This window comes from Salmo salar, chromosome 12 (genome assembly GCF_965601325.2).
Source record: "Salmo salar chromosome 12, fSalSal1, whole genome shotgun sequence".
In the NCBI taxonomy this organism is placed as follows: Eukaryota; Metazoa; Chordata; class Actinopteri; order Salmoniformes; family Salmonidae; genus Salmo; species Salmo salar.
In genome coordinates, this window is record NC_138302.1 from 52,074,116 (window position 1) to 52,091,958 (window position 17,843).

The 17,843-nt window shown below is 42.8% G+C and overlaps 1 protein-coding gene across 1 annotated transcript; it reads right to left on the reverse strand.

Annotated features, from left to right (window-relative positions):
• Window positions 1-2,206: 2,206 nt before the first annotated feature.
• On the reverse strand, window positions 2,207-17,840 carry evc (EvC ciliary complex subunit 1). Its single transcript, XM_014132068.3, has 20 exons — window positions 17,425-17,840; window positions 17,027-17,140; window positions 16,558-16,644; window positions 15,953-16,176; window positions 15,718-15,802; window positions 15,351-15,449; window positions 15,100-15,237; window positions 14,603-14,764; window positions 14,170-14,386; window positions 11,081-11,229; window positions 10,754-10,852; window positions 10,448-10,660; window positions 9,993-10,102; window positions 9,524-9,737; window positions 8,916-9,131; window positions 8,395-8,530; window positions 7,990-8,092; window positions 7,492-7,618; window positions 7,152-7,242; window positions 2,207-6,878 (listed from the first exon to the last, which is right to left on the reverse strand). The coding sequence occupies exons 1-20, from the start codon at window positions 17,608-17,610 to the stop codon at window positions 6,778-6,780; spliced, it is 2,871 nt and encodes a 956-aa protein (XP_013987543.1). The 5' UTR covers window positions 17,611-17,840; the 3' UTR covers window positions 2,207-6,777.
• Between the last annotated feature and the right edge of the window lie 3 nt (window positions 17,841-17,843).

Consider the following 17,843-nt stretch of genomic DNA (forward strand, 5'->3'; position numbering starts at 1 on the left):
AATAAAAACCCAATTTCAATGTAAGCTTTGTCACAAGATTATCCACTTGAACTTTAAAGGACAACTTGTCATCCAACCAAATACCTAGGTATTTGTAGGATGACACATTTTCGATGGATAAGCCACCATATGTGACAATGCTAACGTTCTCAGGCTGAGTTTTAGCTCTGGTAAAGGTCATGAATTTAGTTTGTTGTACATTCAAGACCAGTTTGAGCCCATAAAGGGAGGCCTGCAGTGACTGAAAAGCAGTCTGGAGCTCTTCAACAGCCTGAACCAGAGAAGGAGCACATGAATATATGACTGTATCATCTGCATATAGATGTAACTTTGCTGGTTGCATCCCATTTCCCAAATCATTAATAATTATCTGTCATGCAGAGTGTGCAGCTCTCAAACAGCTGGTTGTTGGTGGAGAGAAGACCGACAGTGGTAGGGGTAGGAAAGCAGTAGGAAGGATGTTCCAAGTTATGATATGTACCAGTATGTGCACACGGCAGTATTCATACCTTGGTTTTTGTGGTAAATGTGAATAAAACAACTTCACTTTTGCTAATGTTTTTTTAATACAAATACCTTGTCCATAATGTAGAGGCCTCTGGGTTTTCCATTGTGTAGGTAAGGGAGGAGGAAGATGGCTGCTGTGACTGAGTCCTATAAGGTTTTATAGAAACCAAAATGAACTATAGATGATGCATGTCATCTGCACAACATACCAATACCAATTATACATACCTTTGTGTATGTATAATTGAGATCTTTACATTTTTCAGTTAAGTGCCTGCACCTGCTGTCATCTCAAATCCAAATGTTTGTCGGGCAGTTAGGTTCCTGCAAGAACCCCCACCAACTAAGGAAGTTCCTCGATGAACCGCACCTCCTATGGGGTTCTTGGAATAACGTTTTGGGGGCATTTTTTCAGTGCCAAGAACCCTAAGGTTCTCCAAGGAACTTTTAGGATCTTAGAAGAACCCTGGTTGAAGCCCTAATTTTTAGAGTGTACCTTGAAAATCAGACAATTCCTCTAGGCTAATTTGGTCCTTGAAAAGTCATTGAGGCCATGGTGTCTGATTTAGAACTTCTACTGCTCCTATATAATTATACTATGATTTAATTGGTTATATATATATTTTTAATGAAAGCACTTTATTTTGTTTCCCGCTGTTCCAATTGAATGATGTTACGGTAAAACCATGTGCCGTTATTAGCAAGACAACGTCGAATGTTGGCTTCAACTTGGTTTTCCATACAAAGCGTTCCATTACAAAGGGAACCCGGTTTTTCGTCAGTTTATTGTTTTAAAACATGATATAAAACCCCTTAATAACTCCTCAACATCTCAAATAGCAAGACTGACGATCTACCAGATGGACAGACTTCATTCATGTGTTTGTGTCAGGAGCATGCTATCTATTTAGTTGGGCAATGTCCATATTATTCTGACATATTTTAGAATGTAAAAACAATGTCATTGCATAATGCCATTGGGTAGGCCCCCCCAAAAGCATTATTCTTTAAAAAAAATTCCATTGTTTTTGTCTAAAGGCTATTACAACAATTAAATATAAAATGCATGTCCTTGAAAATTACAATGAAGTGCTTGAAAAAGTCATTGAAAGTACTTGAATTTGACTTGCCAATGTATTTATGAACCCCCTATAGTCTACTTGCTCAGCCTGCAAATGAAGGATAAAATGAACTGCTACTGAAATGATGCAAGCATCATTCGCTTTCCTGTCAGATCACATCCATTTCCTTCAGGTAATTATAATGCCTTGATACAGGTGATATGGAAATAATAGAATAGATACTTTACTATCCATTCTATGAGAAACTCGCTTATTGGTAATGGCAGGAGACCAGCAGCCGTCCGATTGACAGTTAAGATATATAGCAATACTAAATAAGAGTCAGATGGGTTAGTGATCTGACTCCTGGTATTGCTCTAATTTGGTAGTTGCTCTGCTATTATCAAAGATAGGGTAGATACAGTATCTGACTTTATGGATTGGTTTCCCCTCCAGTGGCGACCCGTCATTCAGGGCAGGTGGGGCAGAGCCTGTTTTGAGCTCCACCTGTTTAGCGGTTTTGCATGTTATTTTGGCATTAATACGTGTCACATCAGTTTCCAAACAATGTAAAAAATAAAAATAGAGTTAATAAATACATTAGAAGTGCCCATCCAAGAAGGTTCAAGGTCATTGGCCACAGATAAAATCAAATTTTATTTGTCACATACGCCGAATAACGAGGCAATATACAGGGGGTACCGGTACCGAGTCTGTGTGCAGGTTATGGCGGCAAAATTGCAAGATTATGTTCTAATGCTTTTATTGCATCAAATGGTTGTTTTATTCAACAGAATAGAGTATTCTGTTAACTATTGTGTGTGTGTGTTCTACTGAGGATGGGCCTCTGGGAGATAACTCTGACTTGTGTGATAAGTTTGTCTCTCCTCGTTTGATAGTAAAGAAATGAACCACCATATTTGGCGACGAAGATGTGATGTGAATCTTCACTTGGTGACCGCTCCTGACGACATAAAGAAATCGTGCACGAGGGATCCCTTAAACTTGGGATCTCAGGGAGACCACACTTCGAAAAGGAAGCAGATGGACCCACCTTTGATCTAAGAGATAAGCCTCTGTTACGTAGGTTCTGAGTGTGTATTCCTGTGTGAGGGGGGCACCTTGGAGTCAGTGGAGGATGATCAGAGAGTTAGTCGACTCAAAGACACCTATCATTGGTCGGTTGTGGGCGACCTAGAGCCGTCCTGACACCGAATTGATCACACTGTGGGTTCTGTGTGAAGCACGGTACCTGGTGAAACCATATTGGAAGAAGGACCTCATTCTGAAAAGTGTCTGTGTGACTGTCTAAGTGACCCTCAGAAGTGGTAAATTCCAATTATTTTAAATGTGCTAGCCAGGTATGCCCTGGGTTTGGTAATTTAGTGTTAAATATCTAGAATCTGTCTGAACTAGTTTTGGCCATTTAATTTTAAAACATCCGGAATTTGTGTGAACTAATTAAGACCATTTATGATATAGTATAAGATAGTAAGGGAAACCTGTAATTGTTTTGAACCTGTACCCCATTTTAGAAGTATTGAAAGATGCAAATGTATGAGTTGCATTATCCTAGGAACTAATCATAAGATAGAAGTTAGAAAATATTCCTGCAGGTTAAAATATTGTTGAAAAACAACTAATTGATTAGGTATGTTTGAAAATAGCATTGTGTGACTGTGATATGAGAGTTGTGTGAATATGGAAATGAGTCTTAATCTGATGTTTGGGTAGTAACATATATAAATATGCTTAATCATATTATTGAAATTTGGATAATAAGCTTTGATATAACGTTATTTTGGGGTTATGTTCCTTCACTGCCCATCATAGAATATGACAGGGTGGTATTGAGAGTGAGATTATATTTTAGAAAGCAGCGGAAGGTCTATAGTTCCTGAGAGACTTGATTTTGCCGTGGTCTCTGGGAGGGTAGAGAACCGTGGAGGATCCCATGGTCATTGTCCGGGAAACAAAAGTTTTTTTTTTTTTGGTTCTGCTGGGAGTATGTTTGGAGAGCTGCTTCGTAGCTGTGGAGAGTCCTTGAAAAAGCAAATGGAATGGTTGTCGTGAGTACCTAAGAATTTCTTACATTTTATATAGATTCTGTGAATATATGAAAATATGCTCAATTGTATGTGTGTATAATCGATTACTAGAGATTTGATAAAGTAATACTGGGAATATAATTAGATACAATTTAAACCACCCATTCGTAGACGTACGTAGGTTTTGAGTTGGTATCTTTAATGGATCATTTGATAAAGATGAGGTCTAAGCATTATTAAACTGTCTACAAAGTCTGGGAAATTGGGCTCTAGAAACTGATTGGAGTGTGTCCACTTTTGGTTAACTTACCCTAACGATGTAACTATAAAACGCTTATTGGATTTTCTCCGTCTGGGTACTACATTTGAAATAAAACTGCCCTTAAGGCCTGAAAATGTGTTTTATTTTTTTCTTCCCAGTATGAGGAGTTGCTGGATTTATTGAATAAACCTTTTTCCATACATTTCGAGCGAATTAAGATGGAATCTCGACGTAATTTATAATGTCGTACAAAGCCAAGGGTATCCATCAAACTACGTATCATTGCGTGATTAATGTGATGCAGTGAAGTAATTGAAATACGTTGCATGAGAAAACATAATCTAGTTTTATTAAAAAGCGCTAATTCTTTTTCCTAGTCAATGAATGTCGATTTAACTCTGACTGCTAATCTATTCATTTGGCATGTGAGAATCATCGCCGGAGTAATGCTTGGACCTTTAATTAGGGATATTTTCTGGGAATTGCGTCGTTATTATGTGCCTGATTTTACGACTACAGACAATTATAAATTAAGTTATTTTTCCGGGGTTTCTTCGTCATTTCAAAAGCATTGGGTATATGGTATTGACTAAAATCTGGGTTTCTGATAGAGTATTCTGTTAACTATTGTGTGTGTGTGTTCTACTGAGGATGGGCCTCTGGGAGATAACTCTGACTTGTGTGATAAGTTTGTCTCTCCTCATTTGATAGTAAAGAAATGAACCACCACAAGGGGTACAGGTTAGTCGAGGTAATTTGTACATGTAGGTACTGTAGACCGGGTGGTCAGTTGGCCGGGTGACCATTTGATTAATTGTTAGCCCGAGTGTCCATTTGATTAATTTGGATCTAGACTTGGAGCTCCGGCACCGCTTGCCGTGCAGTTGCAGAGAGAACAGTCTATGACTTGGGTGACTGGAGTCTTTGACAATTTTTTGGGCCTTCATCTGACACCGCCTAGTACATAAACTCAGCAAAAAAAGAAACGTCCCTTTATCAGGACCCTGTCTTTCAAAGATAGTTTGTAAAAACCCAAATAACTTCACAGATCTTCATTGTAAAGGGTTTAAACACTGTTTCCCATGCTTGTTCAATGAACCATAAACAATTAAAGAACATGTACCTGTGGAACGGTCGATAAGACACTAACAGTTTACAGACGGTAGGCAATTAAGGTCACATTTATGAAAACTTAGGACACTAAAGAGGCCTTTCTACTGACTCTGAAAAACACCAAAGAAAGATGCCCAGGGTCCCTGCTCATCTGTGTGAACGTGCCTTAGGCATGCTGCAAGGAGGCATGAGGACTGCAGATGTGGCCAGGGCAATAAATTGCAATGTCCGTACTGTGAGACGCCTAAGACAGCGCTACAGGGAGACAGGACGGACAGCTGATCGTCCTTGCAGTGGCAGACCACGTGTAACAACACCTGCACAGGATCGGTACATCCGATCAGGTCCAGGATGGCAACAACTGCCCGAGTTACACCAGGAACGCACAATCCCTCCATCAGTACTCATACTGTCCGCAATAGGCTGAGAGAGGCTGGACTGAGGGCTGTTGTAAGGCAGGTCCTCACCAGACATCACCGACAACAACGTCACCTATCGGCACAAACCCACCGTCGTTGGACCAGACAGGGCTGGCAAAAGTGCTCTTCACTGACGAATCGCGGTATTGTCTCACCAGGGGTGATGGTCAGATTCGCGAAGGAATGAGCGTTACACCGAGGCCTGTACTCTGGAGCGGGATCGATTTGGAGGTGGAGGGTCTGTCATGGTCTGGGGCGGTGTGTCACAGCATCATCAGACTGAGCTTGTTGTCATTGCAGGCAATCTCAACGCTGTGCGTTACAGGGAAGACATCCTCCTCCCTCATGTGGTACCCTTCCTGCAGGCTCATCCTGACATGACCCTTCAGCATGACAATGCCACCAGCCATACTGCTCGTTCTGTGCGTGATTTCCTGCAAGACAGGAATGTCAGTGTTCTGCCATGGCCAGCAAAGAGCCCGGATCTCAATCCCATTGAGCACGTCTGGCACCTGTTGGATCGGAGGGGAGGGCTAGGGCCATTCCCCCCAGAAATGTCAGAGAACTTGCAGGTGCCTTGGTGGAAGAGTGGGGTAACATCTCACAGCAAGAACTGGCAAATCTGGTGCAGTCCATGAGGAGGAGATGCACTGCAGTACTTAATGCAGCTGGTGGCCACACCAGATACTGACAGTTACTTTTGATTTTGACCCCCCCCCTTTGTTCAGTGACACATTATTACATTTCTGTTAGTCACATGTGTGTGGAACTTGTTCAGTTTGTGTCAGTTGTTAAATCTTGTTATGTTCATACAAATATTTACACATGTTAAGTTTGCTGAAAATAAATGCAGTTGACAGTGAGAGGACGTTTCTTTTTTTGCTGAGTTTAGGTCCTGGACGGCAGGAAGCTTGGCCCCAGTGATGTATTGGGCCGTACGTTATATCTACTGTAGCTTTGATTGGACTGATCAGGTCAAAATCTTGGCTAGCAAGCTAGACAACCAGTCATCACCATGTATCAAGTCGACAATCAACTGGCAAATCCTTTTCAATCCTTGTCATATGAAGGTAAATTATAGATAAAAACGTATTGGTGATCATTGGCCATTTGACATGATCATTACACAACAAGTTGGAAATCGCAATTCAACAATGAGTGGTTTGGAAGGAATCGGTGCCTAACTGCAAACGTTGCAAAGCAATCGCTAGCCTGCTTTCAGTGGACATAAAGAGGATTAAAAAGGGTTATATTACATGTGAAAACTGCAAAAATGCCCAGTACAAACACCCCATCAGGTGGTAATAAACATAGTTGTGTTACAATTATCTACCCGTCTCCTAAAGTGTGCAGTTGCACACTCCCTGTCATGAAAATAAAAGTGTTGGATTGGTGAGCAGAGTTTCATGCTCCCGCCTCTCTCGCCTCTTCCACAATGATGGATTCAATGTTGGACTCTCCTCCTCCCCTGTAAAAATGTGACATTGATGATGCAATTCATATTCACAAACACTCTTATTTGAAAACTATGGTAGGATATTCATAATCATAAAATAAACAAGAAAACTATGTGATAGCTTCTATTTTCAGTAGCAAATATAATGTGCTGTATACCAAGTATGCGTCAAAACGAATGCATTATACTGGGAAAAGGGTGTCATTTCAAAGCCCTGGTCACTAGTACTATTACTAATAATACTGCTAGTGTGCCATTTCAGATACAGCCCTTGAAAATCCTTACCTATGAAGTCATCCTCAGTGTTGAGCTCTTTGCCGGGTAATGGAATCCGAGCTAAGGCAGCTAGTTTAGCTATGAAGGCCTCTTCTGCCTCCTGATGGAGCAAACACAGAAATACAATATACAAAATGAATACAAACGTATTTTTTATTTCATAAAATATTTGTTAAAACCATCTTTAATATAGAAATCATGAACAACAGGCATTATCCATGTATTTACTTATTTTAGCTGGACAAACTACGTAGTAATAGCAGTTAAAACTGAACTATTCTCTGCTTTCACATCAACATGATCATAATGAGGAACCATTGTGAAGGAGCGTTTACAAGGTGGCTGTTACCTGTAACTGTGCTTTGATTCGCTCCATGGTTTGTTCCTGGGCTAACTTCCTTCTCCTCAGAGTTTCACACGCAACCTCCTGCTCCAAGTCATACTGTTCCAACATCCTCTTCTTCTGCAGTTCAACCCTATTAACATGGTGGGTAGTGTATAATGAAAAAGAGTGAGCGCTTCTCTGTATAATATCGTTACAGTATTAGACACGGGTTCATATAGTATTTGTTTCCTTTCATACTTTAGCTGCACTTGATTGAGCCTGCCTGGCTCAAAAGAACCAATGAAATAGTCGCAAAAGTGTAAAAACCCATCCATCTGGCACTCCAGGCAGGCTCAATCAAACGCTCAATTTAAACCAATCAAACGGTCAATTTGAACCCAGGTTTCTACATACAGAATTTGCTTTAGACAACTTTATGCCAAGTCATAGGAGAGAACGGCGGGGAATAAAATGTATAGTATAAATCACAGTCAATTAGTTAGTAGAGAAAGTAAACAGTACCTCTGATGGAACTCGGTGGACATGGGCTTCCTCCCCCAGTTGGCCAGCTCCTTTAGCATGGCCTTGTTCATCTGAGAGCTGCTCTCTCGTCGTTCACACTCCTCTGGGGAGGGGACAGACACAACAGCACAGTGGTAGTTGCATTATTAACTTAGGCCCCCAATTCAATCAATTGAAGATTATGTGTAGGTTTGAGATGTCACACAGCTCCCTTACACAAAAACAATACACCAATCAATTGCAACATTGCACATACACAGCCCATGATTCTGCCAGTAGAACCGATGACCTTCTAGTGTCGTTTTTCAGTGAACAGACTGTAAGGTCCCTCACACATTCATAGTATCTGTAGTTTTACTATAGAATTAGCACTAACGGACCAAAATGGTCACCTGCTCATCTCACCTCTGGCCTTGTTAGGGTGTTGCTGCTGAAGGCCCTTGGTGATGTCCTGGATCTGAGAGTAGTAGCTGGTGACCAGAGCACTGAGGGAATCCCGGGTCACGTACACACTCTCTGACACTACCTCCGTCAACTGGCTCTACCCATACCCAAATAAATAACAATTAGAATAGATAGAAAATAGATTAAAAAAGGAGGGGGGGGGCTATTTAAAAATAATACATAAGCCTAGGTCAGTGGATGCTGGTGAGGGGAGGATGGCTCATAATAGTGGCTGGAATGGAGTAAATGGAATGGTATCAAACGTGGTTTTCATGTGGTTGACACCATTGCATTGACTCCATTCCAGACATTACTATGAGCCGTCCTCCCCTCAGCCGCCTCCACTGGCCTAGGTCCATTATAATTTATACTTGGTTTTCGTCATAATCTAAAATTATCACATTAGCCCTAGTTTGCCCATGTCTGTCTTAAGGGGGTAGGGCCTAGAGGTTGTTTATGAATGAGGCCAGTCGCTCCATTACCTTCCTGCCGTGGTCAGGCTGGGGCCTAGCGGGAGGGGCCTGGTCCATCTGCTGCCAGAGGCTCTGGCTGAGGGCGTGGCCCACCAGCTGCTGGGCATTGGCCTGCAGGAGCTCCGCTCCCGTCTCTAGCTCCGACAGGAACTCCTGCTGGAAGCTGTGGCCAATCAGCAGTGTCTCCGGGCCCAGATGCCTCTCGGCAACACTGGCACTGGATTCCTGTGGGCAGTCCAAGACACAGAGGGAGGTGATTGACAGACCACAGTGACAAGGTGACATATTGATAGTCTAAAAAAGAGCCGTAGATGGAGCAAGAAGAACAGGTAGGGGTCTCTATATACTGTATGCCTTTGAAGCAGTTTCTCTATTCATTTCTATGGGGAATCACAGTGTGCACTTTTTTGTTCTAGCTCTGCACAGACACTTGATTCAACTAATCAAGGGTTTGGTGATTAGTTGACCAGTTGAATCAGGCATGTTTCTACTGGGCTGTAACAAATATGTGCATCCCTCTCCAGGACATGCATTGAGAAACACTAGTCAAAACAAGCCTCATCTTCTCACTTTGTAGAATGTATTATAATGTAATGTTAGTGAATGCGTGACCGGACCTGATGCTGGGCTTTGGGGAGCGTTGGCCTGACTGTGGTCTGGGTGTGGTCCTCTAGAGCCAGCAGGGCCCTGAAGTCACTCTGAGACAGCACCTTGAGCTTGGACAACCTCATTTCCTTCAAGACCCTCAGACAGAAGTGTCTGGCCACAAAGTGCCTCTGCACCGCCACCAGCAGGAGGTGCTGTTTCTTCTCAATCAACATCCCCACATGGCTGGGAAAGAATAGGGATTGGTCGTTGGTTGAGTCAGGTGTGTTAGTTCTGGGCTGGAACAAAAGCCTACACATCCTATTTTTACAGTACCAGGCATGATAACCACTGTGCCACTTTAAACCATGCTTTTGCTTGTCAGATGTGCTAGAGTGTATAAAATGTGTACGATTGAAAATCAAATAGATTTCAGATCATATATGAAATACTGTATTTTTTTTCATGCATTTCCACCTGCCAGAGGTCCCCCTGCTTCACCTGTTAAGCACGTAGCTCTGTCTGACCACCATGCCTCTAAGGATCTTCAGCTGCTGTTCACCTAGGTGTCTGAGGCAGGCCAGCACCAGGGCCGCTTCCTCACACCATACCTAGAGCAGGACAAACAAACAGAAATACAGTATTAAAAATGGGCGTACTCATTAGGGCACACCATAGCAAAACATTTCAAAACGGAAAGCAAAAACAATCGGTTGTAACTGGACCAGATCCAGTAGTACTACCTCCCCATTTCATAAAGTTTTCTTCCATTCAGTGCCTAACGAATATGACCCAGGAGTGTAACCTGGCGCTTGTCCAGAAGAGTGCAACGTTACAGAAGGTCCAGATAAAGATGCATTGAGTAGAACAGATATGATGTCTGTCATGTAGAATAGGGAATCGAGTCAGCTCTATTCATTACATTTTTTGGGGGTCCGGCAGCATGTATACAGTACCTGTCCATCTTTCTCCAATTGAGCCTGTACACCCTCCAGTTGCCGTTTGGTATTGGACTCTGCCTGCTGCAGCAGTGCAACCAGGTCACCATCTAGATCCAGCCATAGCCTCTGGCCTTGGTTTGTGGACAACTGGGGCTGAGCAGGGAGAGCAGATAGGAAGATGTCTTTGGCCAGCTCTCCCAGCTTCTTGGACCAGGTGGCATGATGCCTCTGGAGACACAAAAGCATGGGTTATTTTCTATTCGAAAATAAGTTGAATTAGCACTGCACAGATTTGGGTGAAATGCCATTATTATGACCTACCCTCCAAAGATCACACACTGCCTCTGCCACTCTCCCATCCTGCTGCAGCTCCAAGTCACTGCTCTGCTTCCTCTGCTTCAGAAGCAGCTCCTGATACACCTGGAGAAGAGAACTGAACTGCTAAACCGGAGCATAAGGAGCAATTAACAATGTCATGTAATGGGACTGGAAAACCATAATACACAGAGTTTGTACTTATCCAAATTCGATTTTATAGTGAAGTGAGTGAATAGAGAAGTAGTTTAGCAGTGCCGTTACTGCTACCATTGTTGTGGCACTGGACACACGACAGGGAACGCATGAGCCTACTAAAAGAGAGATACTGACCTTCACAAATTCCTGCAGGTCGCTGTGCGTCTGTGCAGAATCCAGGACACGGCTTCTCTCCTTTGCGTGAGTCCTCAGGAGTTTATTTTTCTTGGAGTCGATCTTCTTGCACTTTTCATATACAATCTCCTTGGTCTTTATCCTGCATTCTGTATAAAAAAATGTAATTACATGTAGTTTTGATTTCTTGACATCATTATATGTAAATGACAATATTACTACACTAAGTTGCTGATTTGGCACAGAATTTGACCAGTTTTCTCTTAACACATTTCACTTAATTCTTTTGTGTATCATTCCGCACTTATCATTTAGAGTTGAGTAGTAAACTACATTACTACAAAATGTACTTATATCAAAATGGTATAACCATACAATTATATTTTATTGTCACTACAGTGTGGTTCGCATTGGTTATAACAGCGCACTCAAAGAATAATAACTATTCATTTGTTTGATTTACTCTTTTTAGTAATGGAGAAAGGGCACTGAACATTTTAAGAAGCCAGTTAATTTAAGATAAGGAACTAGGCCACATAATACTGAAAGATTACCACCATATTCCTCAGGAGGGAAGTTCAGCAGGGTACTAGATAATTACACAACTTCCCAGTGGGCACAACTGGTTACAAAGACGTCATTATGACGTCATGTGCCAAATTGTGCCCTCTGGGTACTCATTTCACATAAAATAGAATGTTAATCTAGGTTGCGTTCGTAAATTCACCCTGGCAATCTACTCCGATATCAGAGCACTCTGGTTTGAGAGTGACAGAGCGCGGAATAATTCATGAATTTACGAAAGACCTAGTACCAGTGGCCTGTGGGTAAAAAAACTCCATGTAATTGTTGCCAGTACAGTGGTTAACCCTCTAGATAACATGAAAACAGTATAACCAGCTCTGCTAGTAAAATGGTCAGAGTGAGGTGTTCTCTCATTTGTGTCTGGAAGTAGCTAGAAAGCCAACCAACATTAGCCAGTTAGCTTGACTGTCGTGGCAAGGTCAAAACACTCTGATCAACCCTACTCTTCGCCCCGAAACAGAAATGCTCTGAATGATCTTAATTTAAGAACGTCCCAGAGCACACTCTGAGACACCGGGGGTCAATTTCAGAACTCACTCCTAATGTCTATGATTTGACCTGATACTGAATTCAGGGAGGTCACTCTTGAACACAAACCAGATTCTTCCTTTCAGCGTTTGGCTATTTGCGCGCGGCAACAATAATGTGTGTCAGGCCAATGGCATGGTCTCTGGCACAACATTTTGGAGGCCCTAGTATTTGCCGCAGAGACATCATTTTGCTATTTTAAAGCAAACTTCCTGCTATTCTACACATTTTGCCATGGGGCTGAGAGAAAATGTGCAGTTATAAAAGCTAATTCCCTTCAATTCTACCCAAGGCTGCGGGGCCAGGTGGATTACCAGGACGTGTGTTCCGGGCATGTGCTGACCAACTGGCAGGTGTCTTCACTGACATTTTCAACATGTCCCTGATTGAGTCTGTAATACCAACATGTTTCCAGCAGACCACCATAGTCCCTGTGACCAAGAATACGAAGGCAACCTGCCTAAATGACTACAGACCCGTAGCACTCACGTCCGTAGCCATGAAGTGCTTTGAAAGGCTGGTAATGGCTCACATCAACACCATTATCACAGAAACCCTAGACCCACTTCAATATGCATACCGCCCAAACAGATCCACAGATGATGCAATCTCTATTGCACTCCACACTGCCCTTTCCCACCTGGACAAAAGGAGCACCTACGTGAGAATGCTGTTCATTGACTACAGCTCAGCGTAGTCAACACCATAGTACCCTCAAAGCTCATCACTAAGCTAAGGATCCTGGGACTAAACACCTCCCTCTGCAACTGGATCCTGGACTTCCTGACAGGCCGCCCCCAGGTGGTGAGGGTAGGTAGCAACACATCTGCCACGCTGATCCTCAACACTGGAGCCCCTCAGGGGTGCTTGCTTAGTCCCCTCCTGTACTCCCTGTTCACCCACGACTGCATGGCCAGGCACGACTCCAACACCACCATTAAGTTTGCAGACGACACAGCAGTGGTAGGCCTGATTACCGACAACGACGAGACAGCCTATAGGGAGGAGGTCAGAGACCTGGCCGGGTGGTGCCAGAAAAACAACCTATCCCTCAACGTAACCAAGACTAAGGAGATGATTGTGGACTACAGGAAAAGGAGGACCGAGCACGCCCCTATTCTCATCGACGGGGCTGTAGTGGAGCAGGTTGAGAGCTTCAAGTTCCTTGGTGTCCACATCACCAACAAACTAGAATGGTCCAAACACACCAAGACAGTCGTGAAGAGGGCACGACAAAGCCTATTCCCCCTCAGGAAACTAAAAAGATTTGGCATGGGTCCTCAGATCCTCAAAAGGTTCACAGCTGCAACATCGAGAGCATCCTGACTGGTTACATCACTGCCTGGTATGGTAATTGCTCGGCCTCCGACCGCAAGGCACTAGAGGGTAGTGCGTACGGCCCAGTACATCACTGGGGCTAAGCTGCCTGCGATCCAGGACCTCTACACCAGGCAGTGTCAGAGGAAGGCCCTAAAAATTGTCAAAGACCCCAGCCACCCCAGTCATAGACTGTTCTCTCTACTACCGCATGGCAAGCGGGACGGAAGTGCCAAGTCTATGACAAAAAGGCTTCTCAACAGTTTTTACCCCCAAGCCATAAGACTCCTCAACGGGTAATCAAATGGCTACCTGGACTATTTGCATTGCATTGTGTTATTTTGGTGATTGTAAGTTCTCAAAGATTATCTTATTTAAAAATATATAACTCCGTTATCTTTCCCACATACTTTATATCTGGTTTAAGTCATTTAAGTGTATACTGAAAAAGTTTCACCATCCCAAAAAGTATCTTACTTTTTTTTATTGAGTGGCGGCAACAATTTATGAATATAGGGGAACACTACTTATAGATTATCTAAGAATGTAGGTGGTGTGTGTGTGTGTGTGCGTATGTGCATATGTGTATGTGTGTGTGCATGCGTCTGTGTATGTCCATGCTCGTGCATGCATGCATGTGCGTCTGCAACATGACTCACCTTCGCTGCAGTGCTGCAGCCCCTCGGTCAGGGCAGTCTGCAGCTCGGCCAGGGTCTTCTCCATGGTGGCGAAGGTCAGGTGGCCATCACTGGTCAGCTGCTCCAGGCCTCGGGCAACCAGGTCCTGTCTGAGGGACACCTCCTGCTGGAGCAGGGCTGGCTTGGCCTGCAGTACACCCCTCAGCTCCTCCCACCACAGCAGCTTCTCCTGGGTCCTCTGGGATAGAGCCAGGGGAAAGAGAGAGATAGACAGTAGTTTATTTTATTTTTTTACGTGTAATGCATCCACGTAAAACAGCGACCATGCATGGAACCTCATTAAAGGTACAAAGCTTTGGGTGCAAATGGAGAAGTTCTGAAAAAGCCTTACTTTTATGTAAAAAAGAACTTCTCTGTCCTGTATCCTTAAATGTTTGTTGTTCTTATATCTCACCTTCATGTCTGCCGCCTGAGTCTCAGTTAGCTGGTTTTCGACCAATAGGAGACATTGGATAAGGGTGTGGATGACATCCTGGGCCTCATCTCTGGGGAGAACACTGGACCTGCCCAGGAGACTTTGGCAGAAGGCCTCCACCTGCTTGCTAAAGCCCTTGGTCTGTGGAGATAGACATACTTCAAGTTTGTCCACAAACGTCCAAGTTTTTCAAGAAAATGTTTCCCCATAAACGTCTAAGATTTGTTTCATCAAACTGGCAATTGTCGGTGAAATCATATATTACTTTGCTAGAGCAGACAATATGGTTCAATGTTGGCGGTTCAATTTGTATAATGTGAATTACACACTATGTGGTTCAAAGGTTTGGTCGTGCTTTTTGATCTAGTCGACTTGGTTACCATTTCAAGCGCGTACCTTTTGAAGCGCGTACCTTTTGAAGCGCGTACCATTTGAAGCGCGTACCATTTGAAGCGCGTACCATTTGAAGCGCGTACCATTTGAAGCGCGTGCTGCAGTAGATCTTTCTGAGTTCTTTCAATCTCCTCCAGGGTACAAGGATCTGAACCTAGGTCTTTGTTTCTCTCACAGGAAAACAGGCTGACTGACAGTTCTTTCTTTAATAAACCCAGTTCCTACAAAGAAATGAGAAAATCAATAAAGATCAGAATCCTTACTTGAGAATTTAAAAGCAGGTTTGTGAGAAATCATGTTACATCTCATGCTAGGATTTGGATTAAGATTGTACCTTTTCTTGCAGGAGAAGAACATTGGTGAAAAAATCTGAATCCTTTTTATCCTTGGGAAAACGACCGCTGAGTATAATTCTGAGAATTTGGAGAAAGAGCTACAACAAGGAAATGGGAGAGGTAAGGGAGATATCTTCTTGAGATTTGGACCCACCAACATGTTACACAACATTTTAGCAAACTAGTTCTGTTGTCATATTATCAATGGAAATTAACTTAAAAACAAACTTACAGTATATAAAGTCTTGATAATGCAATATGAGGAGATAATAGGCTCTATAAGTGCATTCATAATGCATTAATTGGCTCAAGGAATGTGCTACCAAATTGTTTGCTACTGTGTGATGAAAGAAAGAGGTCACCCACCACACATTTCTCTTCCAGGACTTGTGAACAATGTATCTGCACGTCCTGCAGGGCCAGACAATACAGGCTGATCCTGCCCTCAAAACTACATTAGAAACACAGCTTGCATTTACAGTACAGAACAGTAAAGGGAGACTCAGCAATATGACATCCTCATATACAGACAAATAATAGTAGTGTTCCTGGTGAAGCAAGCACATTAATGAACTAAAATATCTGTTCCCCATCAGCTCACCCTGTTTGAGAGAGCGTGTGGGGGTAGAGGGCCACCCTGGTGAAGCTCTCGTTCTGCAGACTCTTGGGGACCAGTGAGGAGGAGATGAACTGGCTGCTGTCGTCGTTGTCCTGGTCCTGGCTCAGTGAATCCCCGCTACAGCCCGACGAGGACTCTCCATTGGGGAGGACAGGCAGCTTGGAGTGCTCGTGCAGTGAGGGGTTGGAGGCTCCATCCGCTAAAGGCTGACGTTGGGATGTGACGTTAAAGGGCCAGTTCACCTCAAAGTCAAAGTTTGCCAGATGTTTCAGCAGAATATGTAGTGGACATTTTTTTTTACCACACTCCTGGACGCTCCTTACCTCCGTTTCATCAACAAAACAAAGACAATAACAAAGTCTTTGGTGCCGAACAGTGGCACTGTTACCCCTAATGCAGATTCGATCTTTAAAGGGGTAGTTCAGCCATAGACTGCTTTTAAAGGGTACAGAACAAATATCTAAATATTTTTTTGTGCTGAACTATCAGAATAAAGACAAAATTACATTGCAAATAGTGTTCCAATTTGGATAGATTTGGTTACATGTGGTATGAAGGCTGTAATATAAACAGATAGATGATCTTACTCTGTATTTCTGGTTGATGGGGTACACCACCTTTGCCCGTGATGCAAATGCAGCCACATCGCTGTTCACAGGTGGCTGCTTCTTTTCCTGGTAAAGGAATAAACAAAGTTAATTGTTAGGGAAAATGTTAATGAAGTCAGGTGAATGTTAATGAAAGCCAAATCAGCTTTTCTTTACACATACACTCTTAGAAAAAGTTGCTATCTAGAACCTAAAAGAGTTCTTTGGCTGTCCCCCATAGGATAACCCTTTTTGGTTCCAGGTAGAACCGTTTCCCCAGAGGGTTCTACATGGAACCCAAAATAGTTTGAACTGGAACCAAAAGGGGTTATACTTGGGAACAGCCGAAGAACCCTTTTGGAACTCTTTTTTCGAAGAGTGTACCTACCTTGCAATATATCTATCACACCAAGGCACTTTTATAGTGCTGAAATATTCTATATCTATAACTAAAATACAATATATTTACTTTTTCATTGGTAGTGGCACTTTGGACACCCTTCTTGCTGTTGCTGACACAGTCACTGTGGTTGTTGTCCCTATCCTGGTCGTCTCCCTCAAACAGTCTTCTGGCATCATAGCCCTAGTGGAAAGGAATGGAAGACAGTTAGGGCTCCCTTAGAATGGGGTCATTTTGAATTGGGTTAATTCAAAAGGACTATAGACTTTAGTTATTAAACAGTTATAAATAGTGTTAATGGTATGCTGACGCTTGCCAAATAGTGAGCTTATGACTACAGAGTTATTGATTATTGCTGTTATTATTGCCAATGAGGTCATGCAGGTGGCTAAGCTATTTGGCTATCCAAACAACGAGTTATAACACTAACTAATACAAACCTATAATAAACACCTTTACAAACTTACTTGTCGAGTTAGAAGCATAGGCTTCAGGCAAAACACATACAGAACGGCTGCAGCTATGATTCCAGAAAAAAAACCACATATAGTGGCCACTGTCAATAACCCTGTAAATATGTGCAGAGATTCTGCAAAGTGAACCAAGACATCATTTGAGCAATCAGGATGCCTAATCGTATCGTGGTCGTTCATTTTGGATAATTCCCGGGTGCAAAGGAAGAAAACAGACGGAAAATGCGCATTTCTTCTACGCCTGAAAGAAAGAATCAGGATAACAACTCAAACTGGTCGTGGACAAAGACCCCAAACCATTAAATCTACCGAAAACAACCGTAAAAGCTACTTCAAAAAAAAATACATATATGGTGAAAAAGTAATAACTTGAGGTATGACACCGTAACTAACAAAAAACTTTTTTTTTTTGT

Excerpts from the sequence above, each read along its gene's own strand:
- evc (XM_014132068.3), bottom strand. The coding sequence starts at position 17,610 with ATGAACGACCACGATACGATTAGGCATCCTGATTGCTCAAATGATGTC. Across the intron at positions 15,803-15,952 it reads CACACGCTCTCTCAAACAGG|TTTTGAGGGCAGGATCAGCC; the intron begins GTGAGCTGATGG and ends TTTCTAATGTAG. Across the intron at positions 14,765-15,099 it reads TGCAGCACGCGCTTCAAATG|ACCAAGGGCTTTAGCAAGCA; the intron begins GTACGCGCTTCA and ends CTATCTCCACAG.